Source organism: Hyla sarda, unplaced genomic scaffold, assembly GCF_029499605.1.
Source record: "Hyla sarda isolate aHylSar1 unplaced genomic scaffold, aHylSar1.hap1 scaffold_713, whole genome shotgun sequence".
Lineage (NCBI taxonomy): Eukaryota > Metazoa > Chordata > Amphibia > Anura > Hylidae > Hyla > Hyla sarda.
Window position 1 is genome coordinate 95,665 of NW_026610733.1, and position 24,336 is coordinate 120,000.

The 24,336-nt window shown below is 55.4% G+C and overlaps 1 protein-coding gene across 1 annotated transcript in view; it reads right to left on the bottom strand.

The window, feature by feature from the left end:
- Window positions 1–24,336, bottom strand: part of LOC130344335 (intermembrane lipid transfer protein VPS13D-like) — a gene marked incomplete at its 5' end in the record, with an annotated part of 160,395 nt that overhangs the window by 85,456 nt on the left and 50,603 nt on the right. The window contains 3 exons of the mRNA XM_056554422.1: window positions 449–640; window positions 4,762–5,009; window positions 23,998–24,208. Of these exons, the coding sequence (XP_056410397.1) occupies window positions 449–640; window positions 4,762–5,009; window positions 23,998–24,208 (651 nt within the window). The remainder of the gene's footprint in view (window positions 1–448; window positions 641–4,761; window positions 5,010–23,997; window positions 24,209–24,336) is intronic.

Genomic DNA, 24,336 nt, shown 5'->3' on the forward strand with positions numbered 1-24,336 from the left:
CAGTCGGATACACCTGTCACAGATACAGTAGGATACACCTGTCACAGATACAGTAGGATACACCTGTCACAGATACAGTCGGATACACCTGTCACAGATACAGTCGGATACACCTGTCACAGATACAGTAGGATACACCTGTCACAGATACAGTAGGATACACCTGTCACAGATACAGTAGGATACACCTGTCACAGATACAGTAGGATACACCTGTCACAGACACAAGTACAATACCCTGGCATAGATACAGTCCCATACGTCTGTCAGGTCACCCGTACAGTACGATACACCTGTCCTGTCATTGATACCATGTGAGACACTTGTCCTGTCACTGCGTACAGAGGTTTTTGCCTTCTACAGTATAAGCAGATGTATTTTTGTATTTTTTAAGTAAATCCAGAAATTACTGATACCACCTGGAATAATAAATGCAACAATCACTAACCTGTTTTATTAATCAGCCAATAAGGAGCGGAGATGAATATCTTTAGGGAGCCCTCTGCCCGGCATGCGATACGGATGGTGAGGTTCAGCTGCCGCTTGTTGGAGTCATAAAGTCGCATCCGGACCATATAGTTTTGAGTTCCAGGAGGGATCAGCAGCTCTTTACAGTGCGGAAAATTTTCAACAGCAATTCCTATTAAAAACATGGCAGACACTATAAAAAGATGGCAGACGACACTATAAAAACATGGCAGACACTATAAAAACATACCAGACGCCACAAATCAGTCACGTGTACAGGCTCTCTGAAGCCTACCTCTTTATGTTGCGGAACTCTCCTTATTCCTCACTCCTACACCTTATAATGACTGGAATGCCATGTGCCTCTCTCAGCAGGGAGGAAGTAAAGGACATCAGTAATACAAGTCTCCTACACCTCATAATGACTGGGATGCCATGTGCCTCTCTCAGCAGGGAGGAAGTAAAGTACATCAGTAATACAAGTCTCCTACACCTTATAATGACTGGGATGCCATGTGCCTCTCTCAGCAGGGAGGAAGTAAAGGACATCAGTAATACAAGTCTCCTACACCTCATAATGACTGGGATGCCATGTGCCTCTCTCAGCAGGGAGGAAGTAAAGGACGTCAGTGATACAAGTCTCCTACACCTTATAATGACTGGAATGCAATTTGCCTCTCTCAGCAGGGAGGAAGTAAAATACATCAGTAATACAAGTCTCCTACACCTTATAATGACTGAAATGCTATGTGCCTCTCTCAGCAGGGAGGAAGTAAAATACATCAGTAATACAAGTCTCCTACACCTCATAATGACTGGGATGCCATGTGCCTCTCTCAGCAGGGAGGAAGTAAAGTACATCAGTAATACAAGTCCACCTTATAATGACTGGAATGTGATTTGCCTCTCATAGCAGGGAGGAAGTAAAGGACATCAGTGATACAAGTCTCCTACACCTTATAATGACTGAAATGCCATGTGCCTCTCTCAGCAGGGAGGAAGTAAAGGACATCAGTAATACAAGTCTCCTACACCTCATAATGACTGGAATGCCATGTGCCTCTCTCAGCAGGGAGGAAGAAAAGGACATCAGTAATACAAGTCCACCTTATAATGACTGGAATGTGATTTGCCTCTCTCAGCAGGGAGGAAGTAAAGGACATCAGTAATACATGTCTCCTACACCTTATAATGACTGGAATGTGATTTGCCTCTCTCAGCAGGGAGGAAGTAAAGGACATCAGTAATACAAGTCTCCTACACCTTATAATGACTGGAATGCCATGTGCCTCTATCAGCAGGGAGGAAGTAAAGGACATGTCTGTCTAGATGTGTCCCCTTCTGGAGATGTGCAGGACCTTGCTACATCAAACATTTGTGGCATGTCCTGTTGATAGAATACAACACTACTTTTTGTAATTATAAATATAAACATGAATGTAACACTAAAGGTGTGTGTAACTGGAGGTGTGTGTTTTTGAACACAGACTGAAAGCTCCGGGTCTCTGCAGAATAGGCATGACTGGCTGAGATGTCTTACATGGACTGAGCTAGTACTCAAGGGCATATTAGGGTCTGGAATCATTAAAATATAGGCCAAGACTAATGTAAGGCCAAGACTAATGTAAGGCCAAGACTAATGTAAGGCCAAGACTAATGTAAGGCCAAGACTAATGTAAGGCCAGGACTAATGTAAGGCTAAGACTAATGTAAGGCCAGGACTAATGTAAGACCAGGACTAATGTAAGACCAGGACTAATGTAAGACCAGGACTAATGTAAGACCAGGACTAATGTAAGAAAAAGACTAATGTAAGGCCAATACTAATGTAAGGCCAGGACTAATGTAAGGCCAGGACTAATGTAAGGCCAGGACTAATGTAAGGCCAGGACTAATGTAATGCAAGGACTAGACCAGGACTAATGTAAGGCAAGGACTAATGTAAGGCAAGGACTAATGTAAGACCAGGACTAATGTAAGACCTGGACTAATGTAAGACCAAGACTAATGTAAGAAAAAGACTAATGTAAGGCCAATACTAATGTAAGACCAGGACCAATTTAAGGCCAATACTAATGTAAGACCAGGACTAATGTAAGACCAAGAGTAATGTAAGACAAGACCAGGACTAATGTAAGACCAGGACTAATGTAAGGCCAAGAGTAATGTAAGACCAGGACTAATGTAAGACCAGGACTAATGTAAGACCAGGACTAATGTAGGACCAAGACTAATGAAGGACCAAGACTAATCTAGGACCAGGACTAATGTAGGACCAGGACTAATGTAGGACCAGGACTAATGTAGGACCAGGACTAATGTAGGACCAGGACTAATGTAGGACCAAGACTAATGTAGGACCAAGACTAATGTAGGACCAGGACTAATGTAGGACCAGGACTAATGTAAGACCAGGACTAATGTAAGACCAGGACTAATGTAAGACCAGGACTAATGTAAGACCAGGACTAATGTAAGACCAGGACTAATGTAAGACCAGGACTAATTTTGGACCAGGACTAATGTAAGGCCAATACTAATGTAAGGCCAGGACTAATGTAAGGCCAGGACTAATGTAAGGCCAGGACTAATGTAAGACCAGGACTAATGTAAGGCCAATACTAATGTAAGGCCAGGACTAATGTAAGGCCAGGACTAATGTAAGGCCAGGACTAATGTAAGGCAAGGACTAATGTAAGACCAGGACTAATGTAAGACCAGGACTAATGTAAGACCAGGGCTAATGTAAGACCAGGACTAATGTAAGACCAGGACTAATGTAAGACCAGGACTAATGTAAGGCCAGGACTAATGTAAGGCCAGGACTAATGTAAGGCCAGGACTAATGTAAGGCCAGGACTAATGTAAGGCCAGGACTAATGTAATGCAAGGACTAGACCAGGACTAATGTAAGGCAAGGACTAATGTAAGGCAAGGACTAATGTAAGACCAGGACTAATGTAAGACCTGGACTAATGTAAGACCAGGACTAATGTAAGAAAAAGACTAATGTAAGGCCAATACTAATGTAAGACCAGGACCAATTTAAGGCCAATACTAATGTAAGACCAGGACTAATGTAAGGCCAATACTAATGTAAGACCAGGACTAATGTAAGACCAAGAGTAATGTAAGACAAGACCAGGACTAATGTAAGACCAGGACTAATGTAAGGCCAAGAGTAATGTAAGACCAGGACTAATGTAAGACCAGGACTAATGTAAGACCAGGACTAATGTAAGACCAGGACTAATGTAAGACCAGGACTAATGAAAGACCAGGACTAATGTAAGACCAGGACTAATGTAAGACCAGGACTAATGTAAGACCAGGACTAATGTAAGACCAAGACTAATGTAAGACCAAGACTAATGTAAGACCAAGACTAATGTAAGACCAAGACTAATGTAAGACCAAGACTAATGTAGGACCAGGACTAATGTAGGACCAGGACTAATGTAGGACCAGGACTAATGTAGGACCAGGACTAATGTAAGGCCAATACTAATGTAAGGCCAGGACTAATGTAAGGCCAGGACTAATGTAAGGCCAGGACTAATGTAAGGCCAGGACTAATGTAAGACCAGGACTAATGTAAGACCAGGACTAATGTAAGACCAGGACTAATGTAAGACCAGGACTAATGTAAGACCAGGACTAATGTAAGACCAGGACTAATGTAAGACCAGGACTAATGTAAGGCCAATACTAATGTAAGACCAGGACTAATGTAAGACCAGGACTAATGTAAGACCAGGACTAATGTAAGGCCAATACTAATGTAAGACCAGGACTAATGTAAGGTCAATACTAATGTAAGACCATGCTTAGTGTAAAGCCAGGACGGATGAAAGGGGCAACGCTTGTCAATTTGCATTAATATTTGTAATTAAAAAACAGGAATGGTTCCAAAACACAGAAAAGGTGCAAGTCTCTCCTAAAACTTTGCTTCGGTTTTGTTCCATTCTCTGTACTGACGAGAAATACTGCCGAAATGTGAACAGAGCCTTACGCAGGGTACACAATTTTAGAGCTGTCACATGAATGCTCACAATTGTCTTTCCTGAGGGGGTGTAAGCCGCTGCCAGACCTCTCTGTCCTCTGATTATCTCCCTAATAACAGAAGAATCAGGCAGCTGAAACCCAACATGGTGGATGCTTCTCTCCTCTGACATCGGCCCCCGGGGGTAGAGACAGGAGCCCCAAACACATTATATGGTTAGCCAGCCCTTTGTGGGGTTCAGACAACACGTGTAACTGATGGAGACGTCACATAACAGCGAGAGCGCTCACCTAGCTCAAAGTTCTGGGAGGTGTCCGCCGTGTGCAGCGCCATCTCTTTCCCGGATTTTAAGGTTCCTTTAAGATGTGACCCCCTGACATAATAGTTGAGTTCACAGGGCAGGAGGTTGCAGATGACCACGGTGGGCAGCAGGAAGACGCTGTGACCCGGCTGTCTGTAGATCTGTTTGGCGCTGTCTGAGAAGATGTTGGACGGCATGTAATCCGGATAGTTCTCTTTCCTCAGAGCCACGCAAAACCTGGAAAACCACGAAACAAAGATGGTAAAGCGAAAAAATCTGTGACATGTACTGCACCCGCCATTACCACCTCTACAGAAAGACACAATGTAATGTCATAATGGACGACAGAGAGGACCGGACAAGACCCCAAAAACATCAAGTTATCAATCTGCTTAAACCCAAATGGTCTGGTGGCCATAGCAACCAGTCACAGCTCATAGCAACCAGTCACAGCTAATAGCAACCAGTCACAGCCCATAGTAACCAGCCAAAGCCCATAGCAACCAGTCACAGCTCATAGCAACCAGTCACAGCCCATAGTAACCAGTCACAGCTCATAGTAACCAGTCACAGCTCATAGCAACCAGTCACAGCCCATAGCAACCAGTCACAGCTCATAGCAACCAGTCACAGCTAATAGCAACCAGTCACAGCCCATAGTAACCAGCCAAAGCCCATAGCAACCAGTCACAGCTCATAGCAACCAGTCACAGCCCATAGTAACCAGTCACAGCCCATAGCAACCAGTCACAGCCAATAGCAACCAGTCACAGCTCATAGTAACCAGTCACAGCCCATAGCAACCAGTCACAGCCCATAGTAACCAGTCACAGCCCATAGCAACCAGTCACAGCTCATAGCAACCAGTCACAGCTCATAGTAACCAGTCACAGCTCATAGTAACCAGTCACAGCCCATAGCAACCAGTCACAGCTCATAGCAACCAGTCACAGCTCATAGCAACCAGTCACAGCTCATAGCAACCAGTCACAGCCAATAGCAACCAGTCACAGCCCATAGCAACCAGTCACAGCCCATAGCAACCAGTCACAGCCCATAGCAACCAGTCACAGCTCATAGTAACCAGTCACAGCCCAAAGCAACCAGTCACAGCTCATAGTAACCAGTCACAGTTCATAGTGACCAGTCACAGCCCATAGGGACCAGTCACAGCTCATAGCAACCAGTAACAGCTCATAGCAACCAGTCACAGCTCATAGCAACCAGTCACAGCCCATAGTAACCAGTCACAGCTCATAGTAACCAGTCACAGCTCATAGCAACCAGTCACAGCCCATAGCAACCAGTCACAGCTCATAGCAACCAGTCACAGCTAATAGCAACCAGTCACAGCCCATAGTAACCAGCCAAAGCCCATAGCAACCAGTCACAGCTCATAGCAACCAGTCACAGCCCATAGTAACCAGTCACAGCCCATAGCAACCAGTCACAGCCAATAGCAACCAGTCACAGCTCATAGTAACCAGTCACAGCCCATAGCAACCAGTCACAGCCCATAGTAACCAGTCACAGCCCATAGCAACCAGTCACAGCTCATAGCAACCAGTCACAGCTCATAGTAACCAGTCACAGCTCATAGTAACCAGTCACAGCCCATAGCAACCAGTCACAGCTCATAGCAACCAGTCACAGCTCATAGCAACCAGTCACAGCTCATAGCAACCAGTCACAGCCCATAGCAACCAGTCACAGCCCATAGCAACCAGTCACAGCCCATAGCAACCAGTCACAGCCCATAGCAACCAGTCACAGCTCATAGTAACCAGTCACAGCCCAAAGCAACCAGTCACAGCTCATAGTAACCAGTCACAGTTCATAGTGACCAGTCACAGCCCATAGGGACCAGTCACAGCTCATAGCAACCAGTAACAGCTCATAGCAACCAGTCACAGCTCATAGCAACCAGTCACAGCTCATAGTAACCAGTCACAGCTCAGTATACAGCCCATAGCAACCTATCACAGCCCATAGTAACCAGTCACAGCCCATAGTAACCAGTCACAGCCCATAGCAACCAGTCACAGCCCATAGCAACCAGTCACAGCTCATAGTAACCAGTCACAGCCCATAACAACCAGTCACAGCTCAGTATACAGCCCATAACAACCAGTCACAGCCCATAGCAACCAGTCACAGCTCAGTATACAGCTCATAGCAAACAGTCAAAGCCCATAGCAACCAGTCACAGCCCATAGCAACCAGTCACAGCCCATAGCAACCAGTCACAGCCCATAGCAACCAGTCACAGCCCATAGCAACCAGTCACAGCCTCATAGTAACCAGCCAAAGCCCATAGCAACCATTCACAGCTCATAGCAACCAGTCACAGCTCATAGCACCAGTCACAGCCCATAGTAACCAGTCACAGCTCATAGTAACCAGCCACAGCTCATAGCAACCAGTCACAGCTCATAGAAACCAGTCACAGCCCATAGCAACCAGTCATAGCTCATAGCAACCAGTCACAGCCCATAGTAACCAGCCAAAGCCCATAGCAACCAGTCACAGCTCATAGCAACCAGTCACAGCCCATAGTAACCAGTCATAGCTCATAGTAACCAGTCACAGCTCATAGCAACCAGTCACAGCTCATAGCAACCAGTCACAGCCAATAGCAACCAGTCACAGCTCATAGTAACCAGTCACAGCCCATAGCAACCAGTCACAGCCAATAGCAACCAGTCACAGCTCATAGTAACCAGTCACAGCCCATAGCAACCAGTCACAGCCCATAGTAACCAGTCACAGCCCATAGCAACCAGTCACAGCTCATAGCAACCAGTCACAGCTCATAGCAACCAGTCACAGCTCATAGTAACCAGTCACAGCTCATAGTAACCAGTCACAGCCCATAGTAACCAGTCACAGCTCATAGCAACCAGTCACAGCTCATAGCAACCAGTCACAGCTCATAGCAACCAGTCACAGCTCATAGCAACCAGTCACAGCTCATAGTAACCAGTCACAGCCCAAAGCAACCAGTCACAGCTCATAGTAACCAGTCACAGCTCATAGTGACCAGTCACAGTCCATAGGGACCAGTCACAGCTCATAGCAACCAGTAACAGGTCATAGCAACCAGTCACAGCTCATAGCAACCAGTCACCGCTCATAGTAACCAGTCACAGCTCAATATACAGCCCATAGCAACCTATCACAGCCCATAGTAACCAGTCACAGCCCATAGTAACCAGTCACAGCCCATAGCAACCAGTCAAAGCCCATAGCAACCAGTCACAGCTCATAGTAACCAGTCACAGCCCATAACAACCAGTCACAGCTCAGTATACAGCCCATAACAACCAGTCACAGCCCATAGCAACCAGTCACAGCTCAGTATACAGCTCATAGCAACCAGTCACAGCCCATAGCAACCAGTCACAGCCCATAGCAACCAGTCACAGCCCATAGCAACCAGTCACAGCCCATAGCAACCAGTCACAGCCCATAGCAACCAGTCACAGCCCATAGCAACCAGTCACAGCTCAGTATACAGCCCATAACAACCAGTCACAGCCCATAGCAACCAGTCACAGCTCAGTATACAGCCCAAAGCAACCAGTCACAGCTCATAGCAACCAGTCACAGCCCATAGCAACCAGTCACAGCTCAGTATACAGCCCATAGCAACCAGTCACAGCCCAGTATACAGCCCATAGCAACCAGTCACAGCCCAGTATACAGCCCATAGCAACCAGTCACAGCCCAGTATACAGCCCATAGCAACCAGTCACAGCCCATAGCAACCAGTCGGCTCAGTATACAGCCCATAGCAACCAGTCACAGCCCAGTATACAGCCCATAGCAACCAGTCACAGCCCAGTATACAGCCCATAGCAACCAGTCACAGCCCAGTATACAGCCCATAGCAACCAGTCACAGCCCATAGCAACCAGTCGGCTCAGTATACAGCCCATAACAACCAGTCACAGCCCATAGCAACCAGTCACAGCTCAGTATACAGCCCAAAGCAACCAGTCAAAGCTCATAGCAAACAGTCACAGCCCATAGCAACCAGTCACAGCCCATAGCGACCAGTCACAGCTCAGTATACAGCCCATAGCAACCAGTCACAGACCAGTATACAGCCCATAGCAACCAGTCACAGCCCATAGCAACCAGTCAGCTCAGTATACAGCCCATAGCAACCAGTCACAGCCCAGTATACAGCCCATAGCAACCAGTCACAGCCCAGAGCAACCAGTCACAGCCCATAGCAACCAGTCACAGCCCATAGCAACCAGTCACAGCCCATAGCAACCAGTCTCAGCTCAGTATACAGCCTATAGCAACCAGTCACAGCTCAGTATACAGCCCATAGCAACCAGTCACAGCTCAGTATACAGCCCATAGCAACCAGTCACAGCTCAGTATACAGCCCATAGCAACCAGTCACAGCTCAGTATACAGCCCATAGCAACCAGTCAAAGCTCAGTATACAGCCCATAGCAACCAGTCACAGCTCAGTATACAGCCCATAGCAACAAGTCACAGCCCATAGCAACCAGTCACAGCTCAGTATACAGCCCATAGCAACCAGTCACAGCTCAGTATACAGCCCATAGCAACCAGTCAGCTCAGTATACAGCCCATAGCAACCAATCACAGCTCAGTATACAGCTCATAGTAACCAATCACAGCTCAGTATACAGCCCATAGCAACCAATTACAGCTCAGTATACAGCCCATAGCAACCAATCACAGCTCAGTATACAGCCCATAACAACCAGTTACAGCTCAGTATACTGCCCATAACAACCAGTCACAGCTCAGTATACAGCCCATAACAACCAGTCACAGCTCAGTATACAGCCCATAGCAACCAGTCACAGCCCATAGCAACCAATCAGCTCAGTATACAGCCCATAGCAACCAATCACAGCTCAGTATACAGCCCATAGCAACCAGTCACAGCCAATAGCAACCAGTCACCGCTCAGTATACAGCCCATAGCAACCAGTCACAGCTCAGTATACAGCCCTTAGCAACCAGTCAAAGCTCAGTATACAGCCCATAACAACCAGTCACACCTCAGCATTTAGCCCATAGCAACCAATCACAGCATAGTATAAAGCCCATAGCAACCAGCCACAGCTCAGTATACAGCCCATAGCAACCAGTCACAGCTCAGTATACAGCCCATAGCAAATAGTCACAGCTCAGTATACAGCCCATAGAAACCAGTCACAGCTCAGCATTCAGCCCATAGCAACCAATCAAAACTAAGCTTTCAGCCCATAGCAACCAATCAAAACTGAGCTTTCAGCCAATAGCAACCAATCACAGCTCAATATACAGCCCATAGCAACCAATCACAGCTCAGCTTTCATTTTAGCAGAGCTTGTTAAGGCTAAGCTGTGAGCATAGTGAATGTGTGAAGGAAATACCAAATGGACACCTTATCAGAAAGAGGACAGGACCATACCATATGTATCATTTAGGTGAAAAGCTAAAACAATCTTTGGTAGGAAACATAATACGAGACAAAGAAAACTGCCTTGTCTTGGTGAAGGAATAAGAGAGGAGAACACAAGACAGTCGACTCTGCTCCTCATTCGACCACCACCAAGACCACTAGGTCAGCAGGCAGAGTGGGATCACCCAAAGTGGCTCCAAGAGGGCCGACTGAAGACCTTCAAGAACCAGGTTTACGTCTGATTGAGGAACGGGGGATCTGGAATGGAGTACGGCATGAGCCAATCCATGCACAAAGGGGAAAATGGAAACTAGCGGCCAATGAAAAAAATAGCGCACAGACCATGACACAGGGAACTGATGGCCAAACTAAGATTAAGACCACTGTAAACAAACAAGATGGGTGGATAAGGAGCCAGGATTTATGCCAAGCTACGAAAGACTTCCAAGCTTGGTGGTAATGATATCATGCCTGATAATGTCAGTCTGGAGATACAAGGATCGCTGCGGCTCCTTCTGCTTCCATTTCCTTGATAATGCGAGAAAGGAGCAAAAGAGGTGAAAAAAAGGTAAAGAGAAGGATCCCAGGGTGCGGGCAGAGAGCAGAGGCCTTGGGATCCTGAGTGCAGCACATGAAGCAAGGTGTCTGAAGTCCTCCACCAAGAGGTGTCCTCTGGATGAGAAGGAAAGGAAGGTGAGGGGGTGTCCTCTGGATGAGAAAGAAAAGGAGGTGGGGGGGTGTCCTCTGGATGAGAAGGAAAAGGAGGTGGGGGGGTGTCCTCTGGATGAGAAAGAAAAGGAGGTGGGGGGGGTGTCCTCTGGATGAGAGGAAAGGAAGGTGGGGGGTGTCCTCTGGATGAGAAAGAAAAGGAGGGGGGGGGGTGTCCTCTGGATGAGAAGGAAAAGGAGGTGGGGGGGTGTCCTCTGGATGAGAAAGAAAAGGAGGTGGGGGGGTGTCCTCTGGATGAGAAAAAAAAGGAGGTGGGGGGTGTCCTCTGGATGAGAAGGAAAGGAAGGTGAGGGGGTGTCCTCTGGATGAGAAAGAAAAGGAGGTGGGGGGGGTGTCCTCTGGATGAGAAGGAAAGGAAGGTGAGGGGGTGTCCTCTGGATGAGAAAGAAAAGGAGGTGGGGGGGGTGTCCTCTGGATGAGAAAAAAAAGGAGGTGGGGGGTGTCCTCTGGATGAGAAGGAAAAGGAGGTGGGGGGTGTCCTCTGGATGAGAAGGAAAAGGAGGTGGGGGGTGTCCTCTGGATGAGAAAGAAAAGGTAAAGAGAAGGATCCAAGGGTGCGGGCAGAGAGCAGAGGCTTTGGGATCCTGAGTGCAGCACATGAAGCAAGGTGTCTGAAGTCCTCCACCAAGAGGTGTCCTCTGGATGAGAAGGAAAGGAAGGTGAGGGGGTGTCCTCTGGATGAGAAAGAAAAGGAGGTGGGGGGGTGTCCTCTGGATGAGAAGGAAAGGAAGGTGAGGGGGTGTCCTCTGGATGAGAAAGAAAAGGAGGTGGGGGGGTGTCCTCTGGATGAGAAAAAAAAGGAGGTGGGGGGTGTCCTCTGGATGAGAGGAAAGGAAGGTGGGGGGTGTCCTCTGGATGAGAAAGAAAAGGAGGTGGGGGGGGTGTCCTCTGGATGAGAAGGAAAGGAAGGTGAGGGGGTGTCCTCTGGATGAGAAAGAAAAGGAGGTGGGGGGGGTGTCCTCTGGATGAGAAAAAAAAGGAGGTGGGGGTGTCCTCTGGATGAGAGGAAAGGAAGGTGGGGGGGTGTCCTCTGGATGAGAAAGAAAAGGAGGTGGGGGGGTGTCCTCTGGATGAGAAGGAAAAGGAGGTGGGGGGTGTCCTCTGGATGAGAAGGAAAGGAAGGTGAGGGGGGTGTCCTCTGGATGAGAAGGAAAGGAAGGTGGGGGGGGTGTCCTCTGGATGAGAAAGAAAAGGAGGTGGGGGGGGTGTCCTCTCGATGAGAAAAAAAAGGAGGTGGTGGTGTCCTCTGGATGAGAGGAAAGGAAGGTGGGGGGTGTCCTCTGGATGAGAAAGACAAGGAGGTGGGGGGTGTCCTCTGGATGAGAAGGAAAAGGAGGTGGGGGGTGTCCTCTGGATGAGAAGGAAAAGGAGGTGGGGGGTGTCCTCTGGACGAGAAGGAAAAGGAGGTGGGGGGGGTGTCCTCTGGACGAGAAGGAAAAGGAGGTGGGGGGTGTCCTCTGGATGAGAAGGAAAAGGAGGTGGGGGGGGGTGTCCTCTGGACGAGAAGGAAAAGGAGGTGGGGGGGTGTCCTCTGGATGAGAAAGAAAGAAAGGTGGGGGGGTGTCCTCTGGATGAGAAAGAAAATGAGGTGGGGGGGGTGTCCTCTGGATGAGAAGGAAAAGGAGGTGGGGGGGTGTCCTCTGGATGAGAAAGAAAAGGAGGTGGGGGGGTGTCCTCTGGATGAGAAAAAAAAGGAGGTGGGGGGTGTCCTCTGGATGAGAAGGAAAGGAAGGTGAGGGGGTGTCCTCTGGATGAGAAAGAAAAGGAGGTGGGGGGGTGTCCTCTGGATGAGAAGGAAAGGAAGGTGAGGGGGGTGTCCTCTGGATGAGAAAGAAAAGGAGGTGGGGGGGGTGTCCTCTGGATGAATAAAAAAAAGGAGGTGGGGGTGTCCTCTGGATGAGAAGGAAAAGGAGGTGGGGGGGTGTCCTCTGGATGAGAAGGAAAAGGAGGTGGGGGGGTGTCCTCTGGATGAGAAAGAAAAGGAGGTGGGGGGGGTGTCCTCTGGATGAGAAAGAAAGGAAGGTGGGGGGTGTCCTCTGGATGAGAAAGAAAAGGAGGTGGGGGGTGTACTCTGGATGAGAAGGAGTTGGGGAGGGGGTGTCCTCTGGATGAGAAAGAAAAGGAGGTGGGGGGGTGTCCTCTGGATGAGAAGGAAAGGAAGGGGGGGGTCCTCTGGATGAGAAAGAAAAGGAGGTGGGGGGTGTCCTCTGGATGAGAAAGAAAAGGAGGTGGGGGGTGTCCTCTGGATGAGAAAGAAAAGGAGGTGGGGGGTGTCCTCTGGATGAGAAGGAAAGGAAGGTGGGGGGTGTCCTCTGGATGAGAAGGAGTTGGGGAGGGGGTGTCCTCTGGATGAGAAGGAAAGGAAGGTGGGGGGGTGTCCTCTGGATGAGAAGGAAAAGGAGGTGGGGGGGTGTCCTCTGGATGAGAAGGAGTTGGGGGAGGGGGTGTCCTCTGGATGAGAAGGAGGTGGGGGAGGGGGGTGTCCTCTGGATGAGAAGGAAAAGGAGGTGGGGGAGGGGGTGTCCCCTGAATGAGAAAGAAAAGGAGGTGGGGGAGGGGGTGTCCCCTGAATGAGAAGGAAAAGGAGGTGGGGGGGTGTCCTCTGGATGAGAAAGAAAAGGAGGTGGGGGGGTGTCCTCTGGATGAGAAGGAGTTGGGGGAGGGGGTGTCCTCTGGATGAGAAGGAAAAGGAGGTGGGGGGGTGTCCTCTGGATGAGAAGGAGTTGGGGGAGGGGGTGTCCTCTGGATGAGAAGAAGTTGGGGGAGGGGGGGTGTCCTCTGGATGAAAAAGAAAAGGAGGCGGGGGAGGGGGTGTCCTCTGGATGAGAAGGAAAAGGAGTGGGGGGGTGTCCTCTGGATGAGAAGGAAAAGGAGGTGGGGGAGGGGGTGTCATCTGGATGAGAAGGAAAAGGAGGTGGGGGAGGGGGTGTCCTCTGGATGAGAAGGAAAAGGAGGTGGGGGAGGGGGTGTCCTCTGAATGAGAAGGAAAAGGAGGTGGGGGAGGGGGTGTCCTCTGGATGAGAAGGAAAAGGAGGTGGGGGAGGGGGTGTCCTCTGGATGAGAAGGAGGTGGGGGAGGGGGTGTCCTCTGGATGAGAAGGAGGTGGGGGAGGGGGTGTCCTCTGGATGACAAGGAAAAGGAGGTGGGGGGGGGGGGGTGTCCTCTGGATGAGAAGGAGGTGGGGGAGGGGGTGTCCTCTGGATGACAAGGAAAAGGAGGTGGGGGGAGGGGGTGTCCTCTGGATGAGAAGGAAAAGGAGGTGGGGGGAGGGGGTGTCCTCTGGATGAGAAGGAAAAGGAGATGGGGGAGGGGGTGTCCTCTGGATGAGAAGGAAAATGAGGTGGGGGAGGGGGTGTCCTCTGGATGAGAAGGAAAAGGAGGTGGGGGAGGGGGTGTCCTCTGGATGAGAAGGAGTTGGGGGAGGGGGGGTGTCCTCTGGATGAAAAAGAAAAGGAGGTGGGGGAGGGGGTGTCCTCTGGATGAGAAGGAAAAGGAGGTGGGGGAGGGGGTGTCCTCTGGATGAGAAGGAAAAGGAGGTGGGGGAGGGGGTGTCCCCTGAATGAGAAGGAAAAGGAGGTGGGGGAGGGGGTGTCCTCTGGATGAGAAGGAGGTGGGGGGAGGGGGTGTCCTCTGGATGAGAAGGAGTTGGGGGAGGGGGGTGTCCTCTGGATGAAAAGGAAAAGGAGGTGGGGGAGGGGGGTGTCCTCTGGATGAAAAGGAAAAGGAGGTGGGGGAGGGGGTGTCCTCTGGATGAGAAGGAAAAGGAGGTGGGGGAGGGGGTGTCCTCTGGATGAGAAGGAAAAGGAGGTGGGGGAGGGGGTGTCCTCTGGATGAGAAGGAGGTGGGGGAGGGGGTGTCCTCTGGATGAGAAGGAGGTGGGGGAGGGGGGTGTCCTCTGGATGACAAGGAAAAGGAGGTGGGGGGGGGGGGGTGTCCTCTGGATGAGAAGGAGGTGGGGGAGGGGGTGTCCTCTGGATGACAAGGAAAAGGAGGTGGGGGAGGGGGTGTCCTCTGGATGAGAAGGAAAAGGAGGTGGGGGGAGGGGGTGTCCTCTGGATGAGAAGGAAAAGGAGATGGGGGAGGGGGTGTCCTCTGGATGAGAAGGAAAATGAGGTGGGGGAGGGGGGTGTCCTCTGGATGAGAAGGAAAAGGAGGTGGGGGAGGGGGGTGTCCTCTGGATGAGAAGGAGTTGGGGGAGGGGGGTGTCCTCTGGATGAAAAAGAAAAGGAGGTGGGGGAGGGGGTGTCCTCTGGATGAGAAGGAAAAGGAGGTGGGGGAGGGGGTGTCCTCTGGATGAGAAGGAAAAGGAGGTGGGGGAGGGGGTGTCCCCTGAATGAGAAGGAAAAGGAGGTGGGGGAGGGGGGTGTCCTCTGGATGAGAAGGAGGTGGGGGGAGGGGGTGTCCTCTGGATGAGAAGGAGTTGGGGGAGGGGGTGTCCTCTGGATGAAAAGGAAAAGGAGGTGGGGGAGGGGGTGTCCTCTGGATGAAAAGGAAAAGGAGGTGGGGGAGGGGGTGTCCTCTGGATGAGAAGGAGTTGGGGGAGGGGGTGTCCTCTGGATGAAAAGGAAAAGGAGGTGGGGGAGGGGGGTGTCCTCTGGATGAGAAGGAGGTGGGGGAGGGGGTGTCCTCTGGATGAAAAGGAAAAGGAGGTGGGGGAGGGGGGTGTCCTCTGGATGAGAAGGAGGTGGGGGAGGGGGTGTCCTCTGGATGAGAAGGAGGTGGGGGGGTGGATGGTCTGAAGAAATAATTTGGGGGACCCCTGATCTGGTGGGTGACAGGAGGTGTTCTTGCCCCCGGGGTCTCTACAGACAGGAGGTGTTCTTGCCCCCGGGGTCTCTACAGACAGGAGGTGTTCTTGCCCCCGGGGTCTCTACAGACAGGAGGTGTTCTTGCCCCCCGGGGTCTCTACAGACAGGAGGTGTTCTTGCCCCCGGGGTCTCTACAGACAGGAGGTGTTCTTGCCCCCGGGGTCTCTACAGACAGGAGGTGTTCTTGCCCCCGGGGTCTCTACAGACAGGAGGTGTTCTTGCCCCCGGGGTCTCTACAGACAGGAGGTGTTCTTGCCCCCGGGGTCTCTACAGACAGGAGGTGTTCTTGCCCCCGGGGTCTCTACAGACAGGAGGTGTTCTTGCCCCCGGGGTCTCTACAGACAGGAGGTGTTCTTGCCCCCGGGGTCTCTACAGACAGGAGGTGTTCTTGCCCCTGGGGTCTCTACAGACAGGAGGTGTTCTTGCCCCCGGGGTCTCTACAGACAGGAGGTGTTCTTGCCCCCGGGGTCTCTACAGACAGGAGGTGTTCTTGCCCCCGGGGTCTCTACAGACAGGAGGTGTTCTTGCCCCCGGGGTCTCTACAGACAAGAGGTGTTGTTGCCCCCCGGGTCTCTACAGACAGGAGGTGTTCTTGCCCCCGGGGTCTCTACAGACAGGAGGTGTTCTTGCCCCCGGGGTCTCTACAGACAGGAGGTGTTCTTGCCCCCGGGGGTCTCTACAGACAGGAGGTGTTCTTGCCCCCCGGGGTCTCTACAGACAGGAGGTGTTCTTGCCCCCCGGGGTCTCTACAGACAGGAGGTGTTGTTGCCCCCGGGGTCTCTACAGACAGGAGGTGTTCTTGCCCACGGGGTCTCTACAGACAGGAGGTGTTCTTGCCCCCGGGGTCTCTACAGACAGGAGGTGTTCTTGCCCCCGGGGTCTCTACAGACAGGAGGTGTTGTTGCCCCCCGGGTCTCTACAGACAGGAGGTGTTCTTGCCCCCGGGGTCTCTACAGACAGGAGGTGTTCTTGCCCCCGGGGTCTCTACAGACAGGAGGTGTTCTTGCCCCCGGGGTCTCTACAGACAGGAGGTGTTGTTGCCCCCCGGGTCTCTACAGACAGGAGGTGTTCTTGCCCCCGGGGTCTCTACAGACAGGAGGTGTTCTTGCCCCCGGGGTCTCTACAGACAGGAGGTGTTCTTGCCCCCGGGGGTCTCTACAGACAGGAGGTGTTCTTGCCCCCGGGGTCTCTACAGACAGGAGGTGTTCTTGCCCCCGGGGTCTCTACAGACAGGAGGTGTTCTTGCCCCCGGGGTCTCTACAGACAGGAGGTGTTCTTGCCCCCGGGGTCTCTACAGACAGGAGGGTGTTGTTGCCCCCCAGGTCTCTACAGACAGGAGGTGTTCTTGCCCCCGGGGTCTCTACAGACAGGAGGTGTTCTTGCCCCCGGGGTCTCTACAGACAGGAGGTGTTCTTGCCCCCGGGGTCTCTACAGACAGGAGGTGTTCTTGCCCCCGGGGTCTCTACAGACAGGAGGTGTTCTTGCCCCCGGGGTCTCTACAGACAGGAGGTGTTCTTGCCCCCGGGGTCTCTACAGACAGGAGGTGTTCTTGCCCCCGGGGTCTCTACAGACAGGAGGTGTTCTTGCCCCCGGGGTCTCTACAGACAGGAGGTGTTCTTGCCCCCGGGGTTTCTACAGACAGGAGGTGTTCTTGCCCCCGGGGTCTCTACAGACAGGAGGTGTTCTTGCCCCCGGGGTCTCTACAGACAGGAGGTGTTCTTGCCCCCGGGGTCTCTACAGACAGGAGGTGTTCTTGCCCCCGGGGTCTCTACAGACAGGAGGTGTTCTTGCCCCCGGGGTCTCTACAGACAAGAGGTGTTGTTGCCCCCCGGGTCTCTACAGACAGGAGGTGTTCTTGCCCCCGGGGTCTCTACAGACAGGAGGTGTTCTTGCCCCCGGGGTCTCTACAGACAGGAGGTGTTCTTGCCCCCGGGTTCTCTACAGACAGGAGGTGTTGTTGCCCCCCGGGTCTCTACAGACAGGAGGTGTTCTTGCCCCCGGGGTCTCTACAGACAGGAGGTGTTCTTGCCCCCGGGGTCTCTACAGACAGGAGGTGTTCTTGCCCCCGGGGTCTCTACAGACAGGAGGTGTTCTTGCCCCCGGGGTCTCTACAGACAGGAGGTGTTCTTGCCCCCGGGGTCTCTACAGACAGGAGGTGTTCTTGCCCCCGGGGTCTCTACAGACAGGAGGTGTTCTTGCCCCCGGGGTCTCTACAGACAGGAGGTGTTCTTGCCCCCGGGGTCTCTACAGACAGGAGGTGTTCTTGCCCCCGGGGTCTCTACAGACAAGAGGTGTTGTTGCCCCCCGGGTCTCTACAGACAGGAGGTGTTCTTGCCCCCGGGGTCTCTACAGACAGGAGGTGTTCTTGCCCCCGGGGTCTCTACAGACAGGAGGTGTTCTTGCCCCCGGGGTCTCTACAGACAGGAGGTGTTCTTGCCCCCGGGGTCTCTACAGACAGGGGGTGTTGTTGCCCCCGGGGTCTCTACAGACAGGAGGTGTTCTTGCCCACGGGGTCTCTACAGACAGGAGGTGTTCTTGCCCCCGGGGTCTCTACAGACAGGAGGTGTTCTTGCCCCCGGGGTCTCTACAGACAGGAGGTGTTGTTGCCCCCCGGGTCTCTACAGACAGGAGGTGTTCTTGCCCCCGGGGTCTCTACAGACAGGAGGTGTTCTTGCCCCCGGGGTCTCTACAGACAGGAGGTGTTCTTGCCCCCGGGTTCTCTACAGACAGGAGGTGTTGTTGCCCCCCGGGTCTCTACAGACAGGAGGTGTTCTTGCCCCCGGGGTCTCTACAGACAGGAGGTGTTCTTGCCCCCGGGGTCTCTACAGACAGGAGGTGTTCTTGCCCCCGGGGTCTCTACAGACAGGAGGTGTTCTTGCCCCCGGGGTCTCTACAGACAGGAGGTGTTCTTGCCCCCGGGGTCTCTACAGACAGGAGGTGTTCTTGCCCCCGGGGTCTCTACAGACAGGAGGTGTTCTTGCCCCCGGGGTCTCTACAGACAGGAGGTGTTCTTGCCCCCGGGGTCTCTACAGACAGGAGCTTCCATTGACAGTATATAGAGAGAGTTACACGTCTAGCTGCAGTTTTAAATGTGACTTTCTATATACCTTCTCTCAGGATATATCCGGACCCCCGAGTCGTGTGGATTCTCCCGTTCTCTCCCCCGAGCTGTAATATGTTCGCCCTCTCACAATAATACAATCCCCCCATCCAGACATCATCCGCTGCCCCCTAGTGTCCATAGGTGTACACTGCGGCACAGCCCTCCCCCTGCTGTCTCCATCTCCCAATGCCATCCCCGTTCCTCGCCGAGCAGCGATTGCCCCTCTCCTAATTGCTTTTCAGACCCCGCTGTCTCCCCCTGACCCCCGAGCGCTGTCACTGCAGACCCCGCTGTCTCCCCCTGACCCCCGAGCGCTGTCACTGCAGACCCCGCTGTCTCCCCCTGACCCCCGAGCGATGTCACTGCAGACCCCGCTGTCTCCCCCTGACCCCCGAGCGCTGTCACTGCAGACCCCGCTGTCTCCCCCTGACCCCCGAGCACTGTCACTGCAGACCCCGCTGTCTCCCCCTGACCCCCGAGCGCTGTCACTGCAGACCCCGCTGTCTCCCCCTGACCCCCCGAGCCCTGTCACTGCAGACTTCGCTGTCTCCCCCTGACCCCCGAGCGCTGTCACTGCAGACCCCGCTGTCTCCCCCTGACCCCCAAGCGCTGTCACTGCAGACCCCGCTGTCTCCCCCTGACCCCCGAGCGCTGTCACTGCAGACCCCGCTGTCTCCCCCTGACCCCCGAGCACTGTCACTGCAGACTTCGCTGTCTCCCCCTGACCCCCGAGCGCTGTCACTGCAGACCCCGCTGTCTCCCCCTGACCCCCGAGCGCTGTCACTGCAGACCCCGCTGTCTCCCCCTGACCCCCGAGCGCTGTCACTGCAGACCCCGCTGTCTCCCCCTGACCCCCGAGCGCTGTCACTGCAGACCCCGCTGTCTCCCCCTGACCCCGAGCGCTGTCACTGCAGACCCCGCTGTCTCCCCCTGACCCCCGAGCGCTGTCACTGCAGACCCCGCTGTCTCCCCCTGACCCCCGAGCGCTGTCACTGCAGACTTCGCTGTCTCCCCCTGACCCCCGAGCGCTGTCACTGCAGACCCCGCTGTCTCCCCCTGACCCCCGAGCCCTGTCACTGCAGACCCCGCTGTCTCCCCCTGACCCCCGAGCGCTGTCACTGCAGACCCCGCTGTCTCCCCCTGACCCCCGAGCGCTGTCACTGCAGACCCCGCTGTCTCCCCCTGACCCCCGAGCGCTGTCACTGCAGACCCCGCTGTCTCCCCCTGACCCCCGAGCGCTGTCACTGCAGACCTCGCTGTCTCCCCCTGACCCCCGAGCGCTGTCACTGCAGACCCCCCTGTCTCCCCCTGACCCCCGAGCGCTGTCACTGCAGACCCCGCTGTCTCCCCCTGACCCCCGAGCGCTGTCACTGCAGACCCCGCTGTCTCCCCCTGACCCCCGAGCGCTGTCACTGCAGACCCCGCTGTCTCCCCCTGACCCCCGAGCGCTGTCACTGCAGACCCCGCTGTCTCCCCGACCCCCGAGCGCTGTCACTGCAGACCCCGCTGTCTCCCCCTGACCCCCGAGCGCTGTCACTGCAGACTTCGCTGTCTCCCCGACCCCCGAGCGCTGTCACTGCAGACTTCGCTGTCTCCCCCTGACCCCCGAGCACTGTCACTGCAGACCCCGCTGTCTCCCCCTGACCCCCGAGCGCTGTCACTGCAGACCCCGCTGTCTCCCCCTGACCCCGAGCGCTGTCACTGCAGACTTCGCTGTCTCCCCCTGACCCCCGAGCGCTGTCACTGCAGACTTCGCTGTCTCCCCCTGACCCCCGAGCGCTGTCACTTCAGACCCCGCTGTCTCCCCCTGACCCCCGAGCGCTGTCACTGCAGACTTCGCTGTCTCCCCCTGACCCCCGAGCGCTGTCACTTCAGACCCCGCTGTCTCCCCCTGACCCCCGAGCGCTGTAACTGCAGACTTCGCTGTCTCCCCCTGACCCCCGAGCGCTGTCACTTCAGACCCCGCTGTCTCCCCCTGACCCCAGAGCGCTGTCACTGCAGACCCCGCTGTCTCCCCCTGACCCCCGAGCGCTGTCACTGCAGACCCCGCTGTCTCCCCCTGACCCCCGAGCGCTGTCACTGCAGTCTTCGCTGTCTCCCCCTGACCCCCGAGCGCTGTCACTGCAGTCTTCGCTGTCTCCCCCTGACCCCCGAGCGCTGTCACTGCAAACTTCGCTGTCTCCCCCTGACCCCCGAGCGCTGTCACTGCAGACTTCGCTGTCTCCCCCTGACCCCCGAGCGCTGTCACTGCAGACTTCGCTGTCTCCCCCTGACCCCCGAGCGCTGTCACTGCAGACCCCGCTGTCTCCCCCTGACCCCCGAGCGCTGTCACTGCAGACCTCGCTGTCTCCCCCTGACCCCCGAGCGCTGTCACTGCAGACCCCGCTGTCTCCCCCTGACCCCCGAGCGCTGTCACTGCAGACCCCGCTGTCTCCCCCTGACCCCCGAGCGCTGTCACTGCAGTCTTCGCTGTCTCCCCCTGACCCCCGAGCCCTGTCACTGCAGACTTCGCTGTCTCCCCCTGACCCCCGAGCCCTGTCACTGCAGACTTCGCTGTCTCCCCCTGACCCCCGAGCACTGTCACTGCAGACCCCGCTGTCTCCCCCTGACTCCCGAGCGCTGTCACTGCAGACCCCGCTGTCTCCCCCTGACCCCCGAGCGCTGTCACTGCAGACCCCGCTGTCTCCCCCTGACCCCCGAGCGCTGTCACTGCAGACCCCGCTGTCTCCCCCTGACCCCCGAGCGCTGTCACTGCAGACCCCGCTGTCTCCCCCTGACCCCCGAGCGCTGTCACTGCAGACCCCGCTGTCTCCCCCTGACCCCCGAGCGCTGTCACTGCAGACCCCGCTGTCTCCCCCTGACCCCCGAGCGCTGTCACTGCAGACCCCGCTGTCTCCCCCTGACCCCCGAGCGCTGTCACTGCAGACCCCGCTGTCTCCCCGACCCCCGAGCGCTGTCACTGCAGACCCCGCTGTCTCCCCCTGACCCCCGAGCGCTGTCACTGCAGACTTCGCTGTCTCCCCGACCCCCGAGCGCTGTCACTGCAGACTTCGCTGTCTCCCCCTGACCCCCGAGCACTGTCACTGCAGACCCCGCTGTCTCCCCCCTGACCCCCGAGCGCTGTCACTGCAGACCCCGCTGTCTCCCCCTGACCCCCGAGCGCTGTCACTTCAGACCCCGCTGTCTCCCCCTGACCCCCGAGCGCTGTCACTGCAAACTTCGCTGTCTCCCCCTGACCCCCGAGCGCTGTCACTGCAGACCCCGCTGTCTCCCCCTGACCCCCGAGCGCTGTCACTGCAGACCCCGCTGTCTCCCCCTGACCCCCGAGCGCTGTCACTGCAGACTTCGCTGTCTCCCCCTGACCCCCGAGCGCTGTCACTGCAGACTTCGCTGTCTCCCCCTGACCCCCGAGCGCTGTCACTTCAGACCCCGCTGTCTCCCCCTGACCCCCGAGCGCTGTCACTGCAGACTTCGCTGTCTCCCCCTGACCCCCGAGCGCTGTCACTTCAGACCCCGCTGTCTCCCCCTGACCCCCGAGCGCTGTAACTGCAGACTTCGCGGTCTCCCCCTGACCCCCGAGCGCTGTCACTTCAGACCCCGCTGTCTCCCCCTGACCCCAGAGCGCTGTCACTGCAGACCCCGCTGTCTCCCCCTGACCCCCGAGCGCTGTCACTGCAGTCTTCGCTGTCTCCCCCTGACCCCCGAGCACTGTCACTGCAGACCCCGCTGTCTCCCCCTGACCCCCGAGCGCTGTCACTGCAGTCTTCGCTGTCTCCCCCTGACCCCCGAGCGCTGTCACTGCAGTCTTCGCTGTCTCCCCCTGACCCCCGAGCGCTGTCACTGCAAACTTCGCTGTCTCCCCCTGACCCCCGAGCGCTGTCACTGCAGACTTCGCTGTCTCCCCCTGACCCCCGAGCGCTGTCACTGCAGACTTCGCTGTCTCCCCCTGACCCCCGAGCGCTGTCACTGCAGACTTCGCTGTCTCCCCCTGACCCCCGAGCGCTGTCACTGCAGACCCCGCTGTCTCCCCCTGACCCCCGAGCGCTGTCACTGCAGACCTCGCTGTCTCCCCCTGACCCCCGAGCGCTGTCACTGCAGACCCCGCTGTCTCCCCCTGACCCCCGAGCGCTGTCACTGCAGACCCCGCTGTCTCCCCCTGACCCCCGAGCGCTGTCACTGCAGTCTTCGCTGTCTCCCCCTGACCCCCGAGCCCTGTCACTGCAGACTTCGCTGTCTCCCCCTGACCCCCGAGCACTGTCACTGCAGACTTCGCTGTCTCCCCCTGACCCCCGAGCACTGTCACTGCAGACCCCGCTGTCTCCCCCTGACCCCCGAGCGCTGTCACTGCAGACCCCGCTGTCTCCCCCTGACCCCCGAGCGCTGTCACTGCAGACCCCGCTGTCTCCCCCTGACCCCCGAGCGCTGTCACTGCAGACCCCGCTGTCTTCCCCTGACCCCCCGAGCGCTGTCACTGCAGACCCCGCTGTCTCCCCCTGACCCCCGAGCGCTGTCACTGCAGACCCCGCTGTCTCCCCCTGACCCCCGAGCGCTGTCACTGCAGACCCCGCCGTCTCCCCCTGACCCCCGAGCGCGGTCACTGCAGACCCCGCTGTCTCCCCCTGACCCCCGAGCGCTGTCACTGCAGACCCCGCTGTCTCCCCCTGACCCCCGAGCACTGTCACTGCAGACCCCGCTGTCTCCCCCTGACCCCCGAGCGCTGTCACTGCAGACTTCGATGTCTCCCCCTGACCCCCGAGCGCTGTCACTGCAGACTTCGCTGTCTCCCCCTGACCCCCGAGCGCTGTCACTGCAGACCCCGCTGTCTCCCCCTGACCCCCGAGCGCTGTCACTGCAGACTCCGCTGTCTCCGCCTGACCCCCGAGCGCTGTCACTGCAGACCCCCGCTGCTGCGGTTATATATGTTACAGTCATCACGGGCTGCGCCTGGCGAGGCGGTGACTACAGGGTCTTCGGGCAGCTGCTGAGGGTCCGGCTTCTCCATTCTTGGGTCTTAGTTCCGGAGCACATTAATCGGCAATCTGGCGGCTGCTGAAGCGGTCAGCGCTGCTGGATAGCCATGCACAGAGGCATCATATGTTGGGACCATCATATGTCGGGACCACTGTATAGAGCCCATCCCTTTGTTACCTGAAATATCTGCTGTTCTCTGTATCCATGGAGTGACACTCGCGTCTGCTGCTCGACACTTCCCCGCTCTTTGTCACATTAGTCCAGTGTATCGGCGTTTTACAGAAGAACACTCCCATTCCTCGGGGGCGGGCCTGCAGTCTCCAGGACGTGAGATGTAAAGGGACTGCAAATGAATCTCCAGGCATCACAGCAGGAAGGATCACCGGCTCTGAAATACACAAACACCAGTCAGGACACGGCCAGTCAGGACACGGCCAGTCAGGACACGGCCAGTCAGGACACGGCCAGTCAGGACACGGCCAGTCACCAGTCAGGACACGGCCAGTCAGGACAAGG